The 16,459-nt window shown below is 35.7% G+C and overlaps 1 protein-coding gene across 20 annotated transcripts in view; it reads right to left on the minus strand.

Moving 5' to 3' along the window:
• Positions 1 to 16,459, minus strand: part of LARP1B (La ribonucleoprotein 1B) — a 129,978-nt gene that overhangs the window by 66,776 nt on the left and 46,743 nt on the right. Inside the window, exon 13 of one of the 20 annotated variants that reach the window (XM_077861069.1) lies at positions 299 to 15,219. The exons of the other annotated variants lie outside the window; for them this stretch is intronic. Within the exon in view, the coding sequence (XP_077717195.1) occupies positions 15,121 to 15,219 (99 nt within the window). The 3' untranslated portion in view covers positions 299 to 15,120. Of the gene's footprint in view, positions 1 to 298; positions 15,220 to 16,459 lie in introns of those variants that run through there. 20 annotated transcript variants of the gene reach the window in all.

Raw genomic sequence — 16,459 nt, forward strand, 5'->3', positions numbered from 1 at the left:
GTATACAATCTTTCTTAACTTCTTACACTTAGCTGTTTTATAGATTCATTATAAAGATGTTTATAGCTGTCACTCATTTTCACTACTATATAACATATACATTGTTTACTATACCATAACATGTCCAGTCAGTAGCTGATAGGTATTTTGGTTATTTCCAAACTATGAATATAACGAACAACTCTATACTGTCATGTATTGTTCCTGACATTTTTAGGTTCCTCTAATGCAATGTTGTCCAATATAAACATAATGAAAACCACAAGTAATTTAAAATTTTCCAATAGCTCCATTAAAATACTTTTAAAACAGTGAAATTTTAATATTTTATTTAACCAAATATTATCATTTCAATATGCAATAGTTATAAAAATCATTGAGCTCGTTTACATTCTTCTTAACTAGGTCTTCAAAATTCAATATTATACATTTAAAGCAAATCTCCTCTTGGACTAAACACATGTAGAAAACTCAACAACCACATGGGTTAATATTGGAACAATGCAACTTAAAAGCATATTCTTATACAGATTCTAAGCATAAGATATGGATTTACACTTTTTAGTTCCATATATTAACGAAGTTCTTATTCCAAATACTCCCAAAGACTTCCATCTGATGTTTTAATTTCGCTGATATGGGTTTTATGAAATATTTCACTGACATTTTAATTTGTATCTTCTTGATTAATAATGTAGAATACTTCATGATTTCAATCATCTTTTAATGAGTTCATATAATCAGTTTTCTACTGTATCTTTTACTGATCGGTACCCTTTTAAAAATTTCCTCAAGTAATCAATCTCTATGCCCACCATGAGACCTGAACTCACAACCCCAAGATCAAGAGACGAGTGGTCTACCAACTGAGCCAACCAGGTGTCCCTCTGCATTTGTTTTACAATACTTATCACATCATAAATGGAAACTATTTTTTCTTCACTTCATGAACTACATATGCACTTTTTGATGTTAACAGAAAATTTTTATGATAAATTTTTAAAATTTTGTACTTTGTGATTATGCCTTTTGTGTCCACTTAAGAAACCTTTTGCTACTCTGAGATCATAAAGATCTTTTACTACCTTTCCTTAACAACTTTTTTGCTTTTGCCTTTCACTGGAATAGATTTGAATGACACTAGAAAGCAGAATTTCACTTCCCCCTGCCACACGCACAATTTTTTACCACCATGTAATAAAAATCCCATTTTCTCCATGATTTCTAACTCTATCTTTCATTTGCCAAGTGTTCATATAAACATGCAACTGTTTTGTGACTTCTTATTCCATTTCTATAGTCCATATCTTTAATTTGCTAAAATAAGTTGCCCTGCTTTTATAGGAATGTGATGAGTTTCTCGTTCCTTACATTTTCATATAAATTTCATTTTTTAAAAAAGACCTTATTTATTTATTTAACAGAGAGAGAGCAAGAGCACAAGTAGCAGAGCGGCAGGCAGAGGGAGAGGGAGAAGCAGGCTCCCAACAGAGCAGGGAGCCTTAGGAGGAGCTCAATCCTAGGACTCTGGGATCATGATCTGAGCCAAGACACTTTAACTGACTGAGCCACCCAGGCACCCCTCATTAATTTTAGAATCAGCTTATCAAATTCCTCTGGAAAAAATCTGTTGAAAAACTTACTGGTATTTAATTGACGTTTGAAATGATTTTGGGAAAATTACCCTCTTCATCACACTTTCAAACATGAACTTGGTATTTCTCTTCCTACTTATGTCTTTATTAACATCTTTCAATTATTATAATAATCTCCTTAAAAGCCTTTTACCTCTTTTTTTTTTTTTTTTTTTAAGATTTCATTCATTTATTCATGAGAGATACAGAGAGAGAGGCAGAGACACAGGCAGAGGGAGAAGCAGGCTCCATACAGGAAGCCCGACATGGGACTCCATCCCAGGTCTCCAGGATCTTGCCCTGGGCTGAAGGCAGCACTAAACTGCTGAGCCATCCAGGCATCCCATCTTTTACCTTTTGAAAGGTCTACCATCCAGGCATCCCATCTTTTACCTTTTGAAAGGTCTACCTTTTAAAGATCTATTCTATGGGAGGCAGAAGGGTCCCTCAATGATATCCAGATCCCAATTCCTGTAACATATAATTATGTTAAATAAATAGCAAAAAGGAATTTGCACACGTAATTCAGATTTCTAATAAGCAACCTTAAGATAGGGAGCTTACTCTGGATTAAGCAGACAACTTCCTCCAACCAGACAAAAGAGATGTGGTGGGAGAAAATCTCAAGCAGATGAGAAGCAAGACTCCAGCAGCTGTTACTGATTTGAAGACTGACAGTGCAATCTAACTTAGAATGCCGGTGGTCTAAAGGAGTCAAGAGGCTCCAGACAGTCAAAATGGAAAGGAAAGACCACAAATCTACATGTAGCCACAAAGAACTGAATTCTGTAAACAACTGAATAAACTTGGAAATGATTCTCACATAAAACCCATAGATAAGAGCTCAGGCAGGAACACCTAGATTTCCATCTTGTAGACCTGGAGTAGAGAAACCAGTTGGCTTCACCAATAATATAATCTACAAAATTATGTATTTGTGTTAGTTCAAGCTGCCAAATTTATGATAATTTGTTATGGCAGTCAAAGAAAATAAACAGGGATCCCTGGGTGGCGCAGCGGTTTGGCGCCTGCCTTTGGCCCAGGGCGCGATCCTGGAGACCCGGGATCGAATCCCACGTCGGGCTCCCGGTGCATGGAGCCTGCTTCTCCCTCTGCCTGTGTCTCTGCCTCTCTCTCTCTCTCTGTGACTATCATGAATAAATAAATAAAATCTTAAAAAAAAAAAAAAACAAAGAAAATAAACAGATTCACAACTACTCTGTACAATTAAAAAATAAAATCTTAAAAGTCACTATAAATAAAACACTGGGATCACATCAAACTAAAAAGTTTTTTGTTTTTTTCAAAGAAAGAGAGTGCACATGCAAGAGTGTGGGGGGCAGGCAGAAGGATAGAGAGAATCTTAAGCAGGTTCCACACCAGCACAGAGCCCAACATGAGGTTGATTTCACAATCCTGAGATCATGACCCAAGCCAAAATCAAGTCAGACACTTAACTGACTGAGCCATCCACATGCTCTACACTAAAAAAGCTTTTATACAATGAAGAAAGTCATCAAAAAAAAAAAAATCTAAATGGGAGGCAATATTTGCAAATGATACAGCTGATAAGGAGTTAATATCCAAACTATATCAAGAACTGTAACACCAAAAAGCAAACAAACAAACAAACAAACAAAACAAAAAGTATGATTTAAAAATAGGCACAGGACCTAAACAGTTTTCCAAAGAAGACATTCACGTCAACAAACATATGAAGATTATCAGTGTCACTAATCATCAGGGAAATGCAAAGCAAAACCACAAAAAAACATTACTTCACACCAGTTAGAGTATCTAGTACAAAAAGACAAAAAGTAACAAGTGTTAGCAAGGATGAGGAGAAAAGGGAACCCTCTCCCAATGTTGGTAAAATGTAAATTGGTACAGCCACTATGGAAAACAGTATGGAGGTTCCTTAAAAAGTTAAAACTAGAAATACCATATGACCCAGCACTTTCACTTCTGGGTATTTATTCAAATAAAATACTAATTTGAAAAGATACATGTTTATTGCAGCATCATTTATAAAAGCCAAGATATGGAAGCAAACTAAGTGTCCACCAATAGATGCATGGATAAAGACGACATGGGATATAGATATAGATATATCTTCCATGTGATGGAATATTATTCAGCCATAAAAAACAAAATCTTTGCCATTTATAATGCATTATGCTAAGTGAAATAGATTTGATAAAGACAAATACCATGTAATTTCACTTACATGTGGAATCTAAAAAACAGAAATAGACTCATAAATAGAACTAATGGTTACCACAGGAGAGGGGGGTAAAGGGGATTAAGAGGTGAAAACTTCCAATTATAAATTACAGAAATGAAAAGTACAGCATAGGGAATATACTCAATGATACTGTAATAATTTTATAGGGTGACAGACTGTGGTGAGCATTTTATAATGAGCATGATTGTCAAATCACCTAAAACTAATACTGTATGTCTACTATGAGTCCATTTTTTTTTAAAAAGTTATTATTTCCACCTAACTGCTGCTATATAGAAAAAAATTTCTGGATTTTTAAGGTTTTATTTATTTGAGACACACACACACACACACACACACACACACACACACATACACACACAGCATGAGCAGGAAAAACAGACACCTCACTGAGCAGGGAACCAGATGCCAGGCTCAATCCTAGGACTCTGGGATCATGATCCAAGCCAAAGGTAGACACTTAAGCAACTGATCCACAAAAAATTATTACCCAGAAAACTTAGTAAGCAAAATTTCTAATTCTGATCACTCAACCATAAAAGACTTTTGGATTTTCTGTATTTTCGTTCTTTCCTTACTGGTGTAACAAAGATATTCCAGTGTATTTAATAGATTTGACTGTGAGTAGCTCTTATTCTGATTACAAGAAACTGGCTTCAATTTCATCATTCACAATGTTTTGTGGGTTTTGCAAAAACCCTTTTAGGAGACTGTATTTTATTCCCGTTGCAAAAATACCTCCTGTGTGCTTCAAATGTATTTTTTGCATTTATTAAGGTTATCACAATCTTTCTCTAATCTGTTCATGACAATTGCATTGACTGATTTTTCAACTTTACAACTTGACTTACAATCAATTTGCATTAATGAAATGAAAATGTGGTTATCCTCTTTCTTTAAAAACAATGAATTTGATTTTCTTTAAATTTAAAATATTTATACCTAGATAACCTGTAAAGCTGGATATTCATTCATATTCTCAGGAATTTCTCATTCATGTTTTCAGGTATCAGTATCAAGGTTATGCTCTTTTCAAAAAATAAGTGGCATATTTCTTTTTCCCCCCACTCATTCAACAAAGTATCTGCATACCTACTATTAGCTGTATTCACTGGAACCTCGTGCATGGCTGGAATTACACCAATTTTAGAAAAACATGCTACTTTTTTTTTAAAGATTTTATTTATTCATTCATGAGAGAGACAGAGAGAAAAAGGCAGAGACACAGGCAGAGGGAGAAGCAGGCTCCATTCAGGGAGCCCGACGTGGGACTCTATCCCGGGTCTCCAGGATCACGCCCTGGGCCGAAGGCAGGCACCAAACCACTGAGCCACCCAAGGATCCCACATGCTACTTAAAGCCAAATTTTCTCCAAGTCTGAAGATTTATAAAAATGGTTTCTATCAACTTCCTTTTCCAATAAATTTTGCTAAATTACATATTTTTCTAGAAATTTTTCCGTAACTATATATCCAAATTATTGGTCTAAAATTCCTTCTTAAATTTCTCTAGTCAGTAATTACATCCCCAATTTCACTGCAGTGAAAAGAGGTACATTTTCCACCTTTTTCTTCATAAATTTTAGTCTTTTCAAAGAATTAAGTGGTGGTATGATGAATTTTGTTGTTAGATCTAATTATTTAATTCCATATACTTTTATGGCGATTTGTTCATTCTTTTTTAAACTTCTACCATCTTGGAAGCTATAGCAGCAGATTGTATTGTTGTTCAAAGCCTGCATTCCCTAAATTAAGGGATCATGCATACTAACTTTTTATACCTTTTGAGAATATACATCTCCAACCGCATAAATTTAGCCACATCATTTGCTTTAGCCAACTGAATGTAGGAAATTACATAAAGAACATTTAAGCATCAACTTTAAATACATCTATACATTTTAGCTCAGCACCTCGCTCATCCAGGTATGTGAACGAATAAGCAAGTACTATATAATGGCTGCACTTTTTTCAGCATGAATCCCCAAAATGAAGAGACACATACACACACAGCTGCAACAGCCAAACCAAAGCCAGTATCAAGCAATATAAGAATTCTTATTTAAGTCTCTAAGATTTCAGAGATATTTTTTATATAGCAGACTTATTAATTTCAAGCTTTTCCTCTAATATCTGCAGTTAAGCCTATCTCTTTAGGTGTACTTCTTAAATTCAGCAATCAGTACATTAGAAATTTTCTAATTTCCACTATTGATCTCTTCATTGGTGAGTTAATCAACATATAATCTTTGTTCTAAAACATACAGCATCTTATTACTTTACTTAACTTTTAAACTAACTTAATCCCACTAATAGTGTTTTATGTAATATTAATGCCTTGAAATTCAATTTATACACCACTGAAACTCAAAGTACTACACAGATATGCTCAGAAAGATCATGTACTCTATAGAAGATAGGTACAGTTATTTCTCAAATTACTCTGATTTTTTATTGATTAGTCCTTGTTTACTTTGGAAGTAAATTAAATCACAATGTGACTGTGGATCTGTTCTATCTATCATTTGTTTGATATTAAATACATTACATTTTAAAGTTATACTTTTCAGGAATCCCTGGGTGGCTCAGCAGTTTAGTGCCTGCCTTTGGCCTGGGGCGTGATCCTGGAGTCCCAGGATTGGGTCCCACATTGGGCTCCCTGCAGGGAGCCTGCTTCTCCCTCTGCCTGTGTCTCTACCTGTGTGTGTGTGTCTGTGTGTGTCTCATGAATAAATAAAATCTTTAAAAAAAAATTAAAGTTCTACTTTTCTGGGGTACCTGGGTGGCTCAGTCAGTTAAGTGTCTGCCTTTGGCTCATGTCATGATCAGAGTCCAGGGATTGAGCCCCATGTTGGGCTCCCTGCTGGACAGGAAGCCTACCACTACCCCTGCTTGTGCTGTCAAATTTTTAAAAATTAAAAAAAATGTTATTATTTTCTGATAGTCTCTTTTAATCATCACAAAAGGACTCTTTAGCACTTGTAATGCTTTATTTTTTCAAATCTACTTTGTAAAACAATTATGGTATCAATATATGTTTTTTTTTTTGCTTACTTTTTTTTTAAATTTTTATTTATTTATGATAGTCACAGAGAGAGAGAGAGAGAGAGAGAGAGAGCAGAGACATAGGCAGAGGGAGAAGCAGGCTCCATGCACCGGGAGCCCGACGTGGGATTCGACCCCGGGTCTCCAGGATCGCGCCCTGGGCCAAAGGCAGGCGCCAAACCGCTGCGCCACCCAGGGATCCCTTTTGCTTACTTTTTATTTGGGAGGTAGCTAGATGCTTTTATAATTTTTACTTTTAATTGGAATAAAAAACCTTAATGTAAGATTTACCATCCTAACCATCTGTAAGTGTACATACAGTTCTGTAGTATTCAATATATTCATTGTTAAGCAACAGACAGCCAGTTTTTTTCATTCAGAGAAACTAAAACTCTATACTAATTAGCTCCCCATTTCTTCTTCAGCAGCAACTGCCATTCTGCTTTGTTCCTATAAATTTGACCTCTTTAGTACCTCACTTTAGAGGTGGAATCACATGTCTTTGTTGCTTATTTCACTTATGTCCCCAAGGACCATTTATATTGTATTATGTGACAGATCTTCTTCCTTTTTAAAAGCTGAGTAACATTCCACTAAATGCATATATTTTGTTCATGCATTCACCTAATGATGGGCATTCGGCTTAGTTTTTGGCTACTGTGAATACTACTGCTAAAAACATAACTATACAAATATCCGTTCAGTTTTTTGAGGAACAGCCATACTGTTTTCAATAGCAGCTATATCATTTTATGTTCCCACCAACAATGCATAAGGGTTCCAATTTCTCATCCTCTCCAATAACTGCTATTTTCTGGGTTTTACTTTTTATTTTGAAAGTAGCCATTTGGGATGCCTGGGTGGCTCAGCAGTCGAGTGTCTGCCTTTGGCTTAGGGCATGATCCCGGAGTCCCAGGATCAAGTCCCACATGGGGCTTCCTGCATGGAGCCTGCTTTTCCCTCTACCTATGTCTCTGCCTCTCTCTGTGTTTCTCATGAATAAATGGATGGAATCTTTAAAAAATAAAAATAAAAAAAGAAAGTAGCCATCCTACTGAGTGGGCAGTGATACTTCATTGTGATTTTGATTTTTTTAATAAACAGTGATCATTGAACATATTTTCTTTTTTTAAAATAATAATTTTTATTGGTGTTCAATTTGCCAACATACAGAATAACACCCAGTGCTCCTCCCATCAAGTACCCCCCTCAGTGCCTGTCACCCAGTCACTCCCACCCCCCGCCCACCTCTCCTTCCACCACCCCTAGTTCGTTTCCCAGAGTTAGGAGTCTTCATGTTCTGTCTCCCTTTCTGATTTCTTCTCCCTTCCCTTCTATTCCTTTTCACTATTATTTATATTCCCCAAATGAATGAGACCATATAATGTTTGTCCTTCTCCAATTGACTTATTTGAACATATTTTCATGTGTTCATTAGACACTTGTAGATCATCTTTGGAGAAAAGTCTATTCAAGCCCTTTGTTGATTTTTTTAAACTGGGTTTCTTGCTGAGTTGCTGGATTTCTTTATATATTAAAAATATTAACTTTTAATCAGAGGATATGCAAGTATTTTCTGTAGGGGACTTTTTCATTGTTTTAAGTTAATATACATAAGTTATTTATTTTCATGAATTCCAAACTGTTTTTATTATATGCTTTGGGTGTCATATCCACGAAATCATCACCAAATCAAATATGAAGATTCACCCTGTATTTTCTAATAGTTTGTCTTTAATCTTTAAAATCTTTTTACATATGATGTTAAGGGAAGGGTCCAACTTTACTCTTTTACATGTGACTAATCAGTTTCCCCAACACCATTTGCTGAGATGGTCTTTTCCATGTAGTGATCTTGGCACATATATTGAAAATCAATTGATCATACAGTTGACTCAAAGGTTTATTTCTGGACTCTATATTCTACTTCATTTATCCTATGTCTGTCTGTATGCTCATATCACACAGTTTTATCATAGTTTACTGTTTTGAAATTAAGAAATGTGGTATTTCCAACTGTATTCTTTTTAAAAACTTTTCTAGCTCTTCAGGGTGGCATAGGATTCCATATCAAATTTGCCTAATTCTGCAAAAGATGCCATTAGGTTCTTGAGATTGCAATGAATCTGTAGATCACTTTGGATAGCACTGACTTTAACAAGAAGTTATTAAGATATAATTCACATATAGTACCATCTACCCCAGTGTATGAGTCAACTGGTTTTTATCATACACAATTTTGCAATCATCATCACAATCAATATTACAACATTTTCATCACTCCAAAAAGAAACCCAGTACCCATTAGCAATCACTCTCTGCATCCTACCAAAGAAATTTCTACCCTACACAATCACCAATCTAATTTTTGTTTATTCTGGATATTTCATTCAAGCAATCATACAGTATGTGGTACTTAGCATAATGTTTTCATGTTGCAGTGTGTATCAGTAAATTCATTTCTTCCTATTGCTAAATAATACTGTTATATGGTTAAACCACTTTTTGTTTATCCATTCATCAACTGATTTTCTTTTATTATAATCATCCTAGTCTATATGAGGTGGGATTCTCACAGTGATTTTGATTTTTCATTCCTATGGTAGCAGATGTTAACTAATTTTCCATGGGCTTATTAGCCATTTGTTTATCTTCTCTGGAAAAGAAGTCTATTCAGATTCTGTGCTCATTTTATAATTGGGTTGTCTTTTTATTATGGACTTATCAGTTCCTTATTACAAATAAAAGTCCTTTAATAAAAATATGATCTGGAAACATATTCTCCTAATCAGCTTTTTTAAAGCATTTTTACAGTTTTAGCTTCAAGCAAAATTATAGGAAAAATACAGAATTCACCATACCCTATTCCTCTAGAGACTCCCCAATATCAACATTCTGCACAAGTGTTTACATTGGTTACAAACAGTGGGCCTATGCTGCAACATCATAATCACCTGAAGTCCATAGTTTATACAAAGTTTCACTCTTGGTATGTATATCCCATGGGTTTTGATACACAAATAAAGACATGTATTCACCATTTACTATCCTATAGAAAAGTTGAACTGCACTATAAAAACCTCTCTGCTCTGTTCTATTCATTTATTCCCCTCCTCAACCCTGGCCATCTTGGATCTTTCTACGATCTCCATAGTTTTCCTTCTCCAGAATCTCAAATATTTAGAATCATACTGTAAGTATGCAGCCTTTACAGATTGGATTCTTTCATTAGTAATATGCATTTAAGATTCCTCCACTGATTGCTCATTCCTTTCCAGCAATGCATAATATTCCATTATCTAGATATAGCACAGTTTATCCATTTACCTGCCAAAGGATACCTTGGTTGCTTCTAAGTCTCAGCAATTGTGAATAAAGCTGCTGTAAACAACATGTGCAGATATTTTTTTTAACATGTGCAGATATTTAAAAGTAAACTCTACTTTCAACACAGGGCAAAACCTCACAATCCCAAGATCAAGAGTCACATACTTTATTGACTGAGGCTGCGAGCAGCCCCAACATATGCAGATTTTTGTGTGGCCTTAAGTTTTCAGTTCCTTTGGGTAAGTACCAAGGAAGGTGATTACTAGATAGTGTAGTAAGGGTATGTTTAGTTTTGTAAGAAAACAAACGTGTCTTCCCAAGTGGCTGTTAAAATTTTTCATTCCCAACAGGAATGAGAGTTCCGATTGCTCTATATCCTCAACATTTGAGGGTTTCAGGGTTGTGGATTTTTGTTCATTCTAATGTGGACATAGTACTATCTCATTATTTAAATGTGCATTTCTCTGATGGCATGATGTGGAGTAAATGTTTATCCACCAACTGTACAACTTCTTTTGGTGAAATGTCATCTGTTCAGATCTTAGCCCATTTTTTAATCAGGTTGTTTTCACATCATTTAATAAAGTCTTAAAGAAAAAAAATTTTAGTATATTTTGGATAACAGTCCACTATGTGTCTTTTGAAAACATTTTCTTCCAGTATGTGGTGTGTCTTCTTACTATGGACAGTGTTGTTTGCAGAGCAGAAGTTTTTTTTCATTTTAAGGAAGTCCAACTTAACAATTTCTTCCTTCATGGACATTGCTTCTGGAGTTGTACCTAAAAAGTCATCAACCAGGGGCACCTGGATGGCTCCACTCGTTGAGTTTGACTCCTGCTTTCGGCTCAGGCTGTGATCTCAAGGTAGTGAGATTGAGCCACTCACTCGTCAGGCTCAGCATGGAGGTATGATCCACTTTGAGTTACTTTTTGTGAAAAAATACAGTCTGCGTCTAGATTAATTTTTTTACATGTAGGTGTCAAGGTGTTCCATTGCTATTTGTTGAAAGATTATATTTTCTCCATTGTATTACCTTTGCTCCTTTGTCATAGATCAGTTTACTGTATTACTGGAAGTCTATCCCTGGGCTCTCTATTGTGTTCCATTGATTTGTCTATTCTTTTTTTTTTTTTTTTTTGTCTATTCTTTTACCAATACCATACTGTCTGAATCACTGCAGCTTTATAGTAACTCTGAAGTCAGGAAGTATCAGTTCTCTTAACTGTTCTCCTTCAATGCTGTACTGCAATCCTGTTTTTCTGCCTTTGTATAAATTTTAGAACCAGTTGGTCCATCTCCACAAAATAAATTCCTGGAATCTTATTGATTGGGATTGCATTCAATCTACCTATCAGTTTAGGGAAAACTAAAAAATTTGAGTCTTCCTGTCTCATTTAGTAGTTCTTTCTTTCATCAGTTATCATTTTCCTCATAGAGATCTCATACATATTTTATTAGTTTTATACCTCATTATTTCATTTTAGGGAGAGGTGCTAATGTAAATAGTGGGTTTTTTTTAGTCACTTTCTTCAAGATGTTCTCTGAAGGACAAAATTTAAAAATTTTTTATGATACCCAATTTTTTTCTTTTGTTGCTTGTGCTATTTGAGTCATATAAGAAACCACTGTCAAATACAAAGTCATGAAGATTTTCTTCTGTCTTCTTATGTAATACATAATATTAATACATAATAATATATGTATTACATATATTTACATACATATTACATATATGTATTTACATATATACATATATATAACCATATTACATATATGTATTTACATATATACATATAATGTAACCAATTTTATTTACATATACTCTGATGACATTATTTTTGCTATCTAAATACCTGGGTTTATTAAATCTACCACTTTACGGCTGCCTGAGTGATTCAGTCAGTTAAGCGTCCAACTCTTCATTTCAGCCCAGGTAATGATCTCAGGTCATGAGATCAAGCCCCAAGTTAGGTCCCACACTCAGCACAGAGTCTGATTGAGATTCTCTCCTTCTGCCTCCTCTTCCTCACTCACTCTTTCTCTCAGACAAATAAACAAACAAATCTGCCGCTTTATTTTTGTGCTAGAAGCCCCTTCTTATTCTACATTTTCCCTTTCTCCTAGTTTCACAGTTATTTCCTCTAATTTTTGAATGGGTGTCCTTCAAACTGCAGTACAAAAACTTTAAAAACTAATCAGTCTTTTCACTAGACACAAAAGTACCTTAAATACTATTCACTTATTTGCTCTCTCCAAGTTTGTGTTCATGTTAAATCTCCAAGACAGTTATATAGTTAGTATTTAGATTTATTCACATAGCTCTTGCTTTGTTCTGCAGTCCTTTCTATATATCTGGCATATGAAATAATTTATTCCACTTTTGCACTTTCTCTTGATGAGGCTTTCCTAGTTACAATCTCTCTCATTATATTTCACCCTCTTACATAAAAGACATTTTTTGCAAGGCATACAATTATAAGTTGATAGCTATTTTCTCTTGGTATATTAATACTATTATTCCATTGTTTGTTGCAATCGACTGTTAACTGTTGGAAAGTCAGCTGTTCACTGTCCTTTAAATGTAATCTTCCTTTTTTTTTTTCCTGGCAGCTCTACTGTGGTATCTCTCCCCAATTCAGAAAAAGTCCCAGATATTACCTCTTAAAATAATGACTCTATCTAACCCATTTTCTCTCACCTTTCCTTCTGAAACTAAGATTGTCTATTTTAGACCATTTTTATCATTCTATTTCACATTTTTTTCATCTTTTTTCAGAAATAAAAAGCTATAAAATCCAGGAGCTATTAAATCCTATAACTTGATTTGAAATGTAGTAAATAATAGCAAAGACTCCCTGGAATATCATTCCATATTCTTTCATATATTCTATCTCTTCATCTTTCTGTGCTGATTTCTAAGTAGTTTATTGTAAACGGTCTTCTAATTCAATGATTCTCTAATTGTATCTAATCTGCTGTTAATTCCTTCAATTGATTAATTTTAACCTTAACTGTTTTTACTTGCAGAAATTCTAGGAATGTTATTGGTTTACAATTTCTTCGTCCCTACACATATTTCTTTAAGCACAGTAAACGGCTACTCCATATTCTGTTTACTAATCCTATTATCTAAATTACTTCAGGATATGGTATTCTCACATTATTACTCACATGTGGTACCGTATTTCCTTGTTTGACTATTAATTTTGTGAGCTGCTCACACTTTCCTTTTAAGATAATTTGAGTAAGTTATTCAAGGTCTAGGATAAAAGTAAATGTCCTCACAAAGGAGCTATATTGGCTTCTGCTAGGTTTCTGGGAAATTAACAGGTCACAATCACATTAAATTCATGATTAGTGTTTACATTAGTCATTTAGAATTAGTCTGGGTGGCTCAGTTTACATTAGTCATTATGAATTTGGGACGTCTGGGTGGCTCAATGGTTGAGAGTCTGTCTTTGGCTTTAGGGCATGACCCCGGGTCCTGGGGTTGAGTCCCACATCAGGTCTCCCACAGGGAGCCTGTCTCTCCCTCTGCCTATGTCTCTGCCTCTCTCTGTGTGTCTCTCATGAATAAATAAACACATAAATAAATTTTTAAAAATAGATACTAAGAATTTAAGTTGCATGATTGTAAGTACTAGGTCATGTTTTTTTTCTTCCTATTCTGTTCAGCACAACTAGGGAAATTCTTTTACAGTCCTTAGAGGAGCAAGTGAGAAAGCAAGTTAAGTCCTCTTTCACTGAGGATCTATTTCTTTTAGGCACCAATGAAGACTTGCTGGAATCCCCAGCTTTGGCTGAGCCCCAGGTTTGTGTCTTCCCCCCTTTATTTGGGGGTGTTCTGCAAAGTTGATCTCCCAAATTCCCCAAATTCCCAAATGGTCTCTAGGACAACACTGGTTTCAATATGCCACACTTCTTTATGGTTTTCTTCTGATAGTAACTTACCTGGCCAATCTTTAAGAATTTCAAGTAGGTGTTTTCTCATCTATTTAAAGGCCATCTGAGTTGTTCTCAGCAGTAAGAACATGGCAGAAACAGAAAGCTTATACTCAGTCTCGTGCAGTTCAATAGAACTTCTGGATCCAGCAAAAACTCCTTTTGCGAAGTCAGAAAAGATCACCAACTAGGACACCTGGGTGGCTCAGTGGTTGAGCGTCTGTCTTCAGCTCAGGTCATGACCCCAGATCCTGGGATTGAGTCCCACATCAGTCTCCCCACAGGGAGCTCTCCCTCTGCCTATGCCTCTGCCTCTCCCTCTCTGTTGTCTCTCATGAATAAATAAATAAAATCTTAAAAAAAAAAAAAATAAACCACTGTATTGATTTGGCATTCTTGTTATTTGTATCTTATTCAGTCTGTCCAGTTCTTGACACATCTGATCATTCTTTTCCCTAAAGTCAGTTTTTAGCTTCCACAGCATCACTTCCTATTAAAACTCCTAAATGATGATTCCTTGGGGCTCAGCTCTGGGTTTTATTTCAACATTTCCTCTGCTACCAAGTTACCTTAAGTTACCATACCTATCTTCTAGACTACTTTTTAATAACCTCCCAAGTGGATTTCTTCTGGTACTCTTGTACCTTTCTATCTAGTCCATTTTCTTTTCTTTTTTTTTTAAGATTTTATTTATTTATTCATGAGAGACATAGGCAGAGGGAGAAGCAGGCTCCCCACAGGGAGCCTGATGCAGGACCCGATGCTGGGATCTCGCTCAGAGCCAAAGGCAGACGCTCAACTGCTGAGCCACCCAGGAGTCCCTCTAGTCCATTTTCTATCACAATAACCAGAGTTATCTTTTAAAATAAAAATTAGGTGGCTCAGTCAGTTAAGCATCTAATTCTTGGTTTCAGCTCAGGTCATGATCTCAGGGTCGTGACCCCACATCGGGCTCCACACTAAGCACAAAGTCTGCTGGAGATTCTCTCTCCTCCTCTCTCTCTGCTCCTCCCCCTGCTTGCTCTCTCTAAAATAAAATCGTTTAAAAAAGAAAAAGAAAAATTAGATTATGTCCTACTGCCTCTGTAATACTCTCCAAGGTACTTTATTTGAACTTTAGATAAATTCCAAACTATTTAACATGGCCCACAAAACCATAAATGATCAGACTTCTGTCTATATACTGCCATAACTGTCCTCTTCTGTAATACTATGAACAAATGGGCTTGTTTTCAGTTTTTCACATATACCAAATTATTTCCTCCCTCAGATCCTTGCCACTTGCCATTTCCTTTTCCTACTACATGGTTTACCTGGTCTTTGCAGGGTTTAATCTTATGCATACTTCAGATTTCACTGTAACTATGACTTTCTCAGAAGTATTCATTCCCTGACAATCCAACCCAGTAGCATCCTGTTCTTTTCCTTTAGCATGTTTATCATAGGGGTACCTGGGTGGCTCAGTTGGTTAAGTGTCTATCTACAGCTCAGGTCATGATCCCAGGGTCCTGGGATGAAGCCCCATGTTAAGCTGCCTGCTTGTGGACAGCCTGCTTCTCCCTCTCCTCCCTGCTCCCGTTCTCTCTCACTCTCTCTCAAATAAATAAGTAAAATTTTAAAAAATTCTTTAAAAAAATTTTTTGATATATTTATGATTATTTATTGTGGGTTTATTTCAATGTCTGTCCTCCCAATGATTTGTGAAAACCAGGCATGTAGAGACCCTATTGTTATTTTCCCATTCCATACATAGCACCTAGCACAATGTCTGGCCCACAGCAGGAGTTTAACAAGTATATATTATGTCATTATCTTCTTTCCCTTTAAGCAGACCCACAGGAAAAGTACAACTGTAATCAGAAATTACATGTTGAGCAAAATTAGAAACAAGGGGAATAAGTCAGGTGATAAGAATGTACATACAGGCTAAAATACAATATACAGGGATCCCTGGGTGGCTCAGCAGTTTGGCGCCTGCCTTTGGCCCAGGGCGTGATCCTAGAGTCCCGGGATCGAGTCCCACATCAGGTTCCCTGCATGGAGCCTGCTTCTCCCTCTGCCTGTGTCTCTGCCTCTCTCTGTGTGTCTCTCATGAATAAATAAATATCTTTAAAAATAAAAAATAAAATAAATAAAATACAATATGCTTATGAAAGAGCCATAATGCTTACAGACATATAGCCAAGATTTCTTTCCCCTAATATTTCATTGATAAGTTGGTAGATGCTGGTTTTTAATTAACTCAATATATGGCTTTTCATTATTGT

Source organism: Canis aureus, chromosome 20 (genome assembly GCF_053574225.1).
Source record: "Canis aureus isolate CA01 chromosome 20, VMU_Caureus_v.1.0, whole genome shotgun sequence".
NCBI classification, from domain to species: Eukaryota; Metazoa; Chordata; class Mammalia; order Carnivora; family Canidae; genus Canis; species Canis aureus.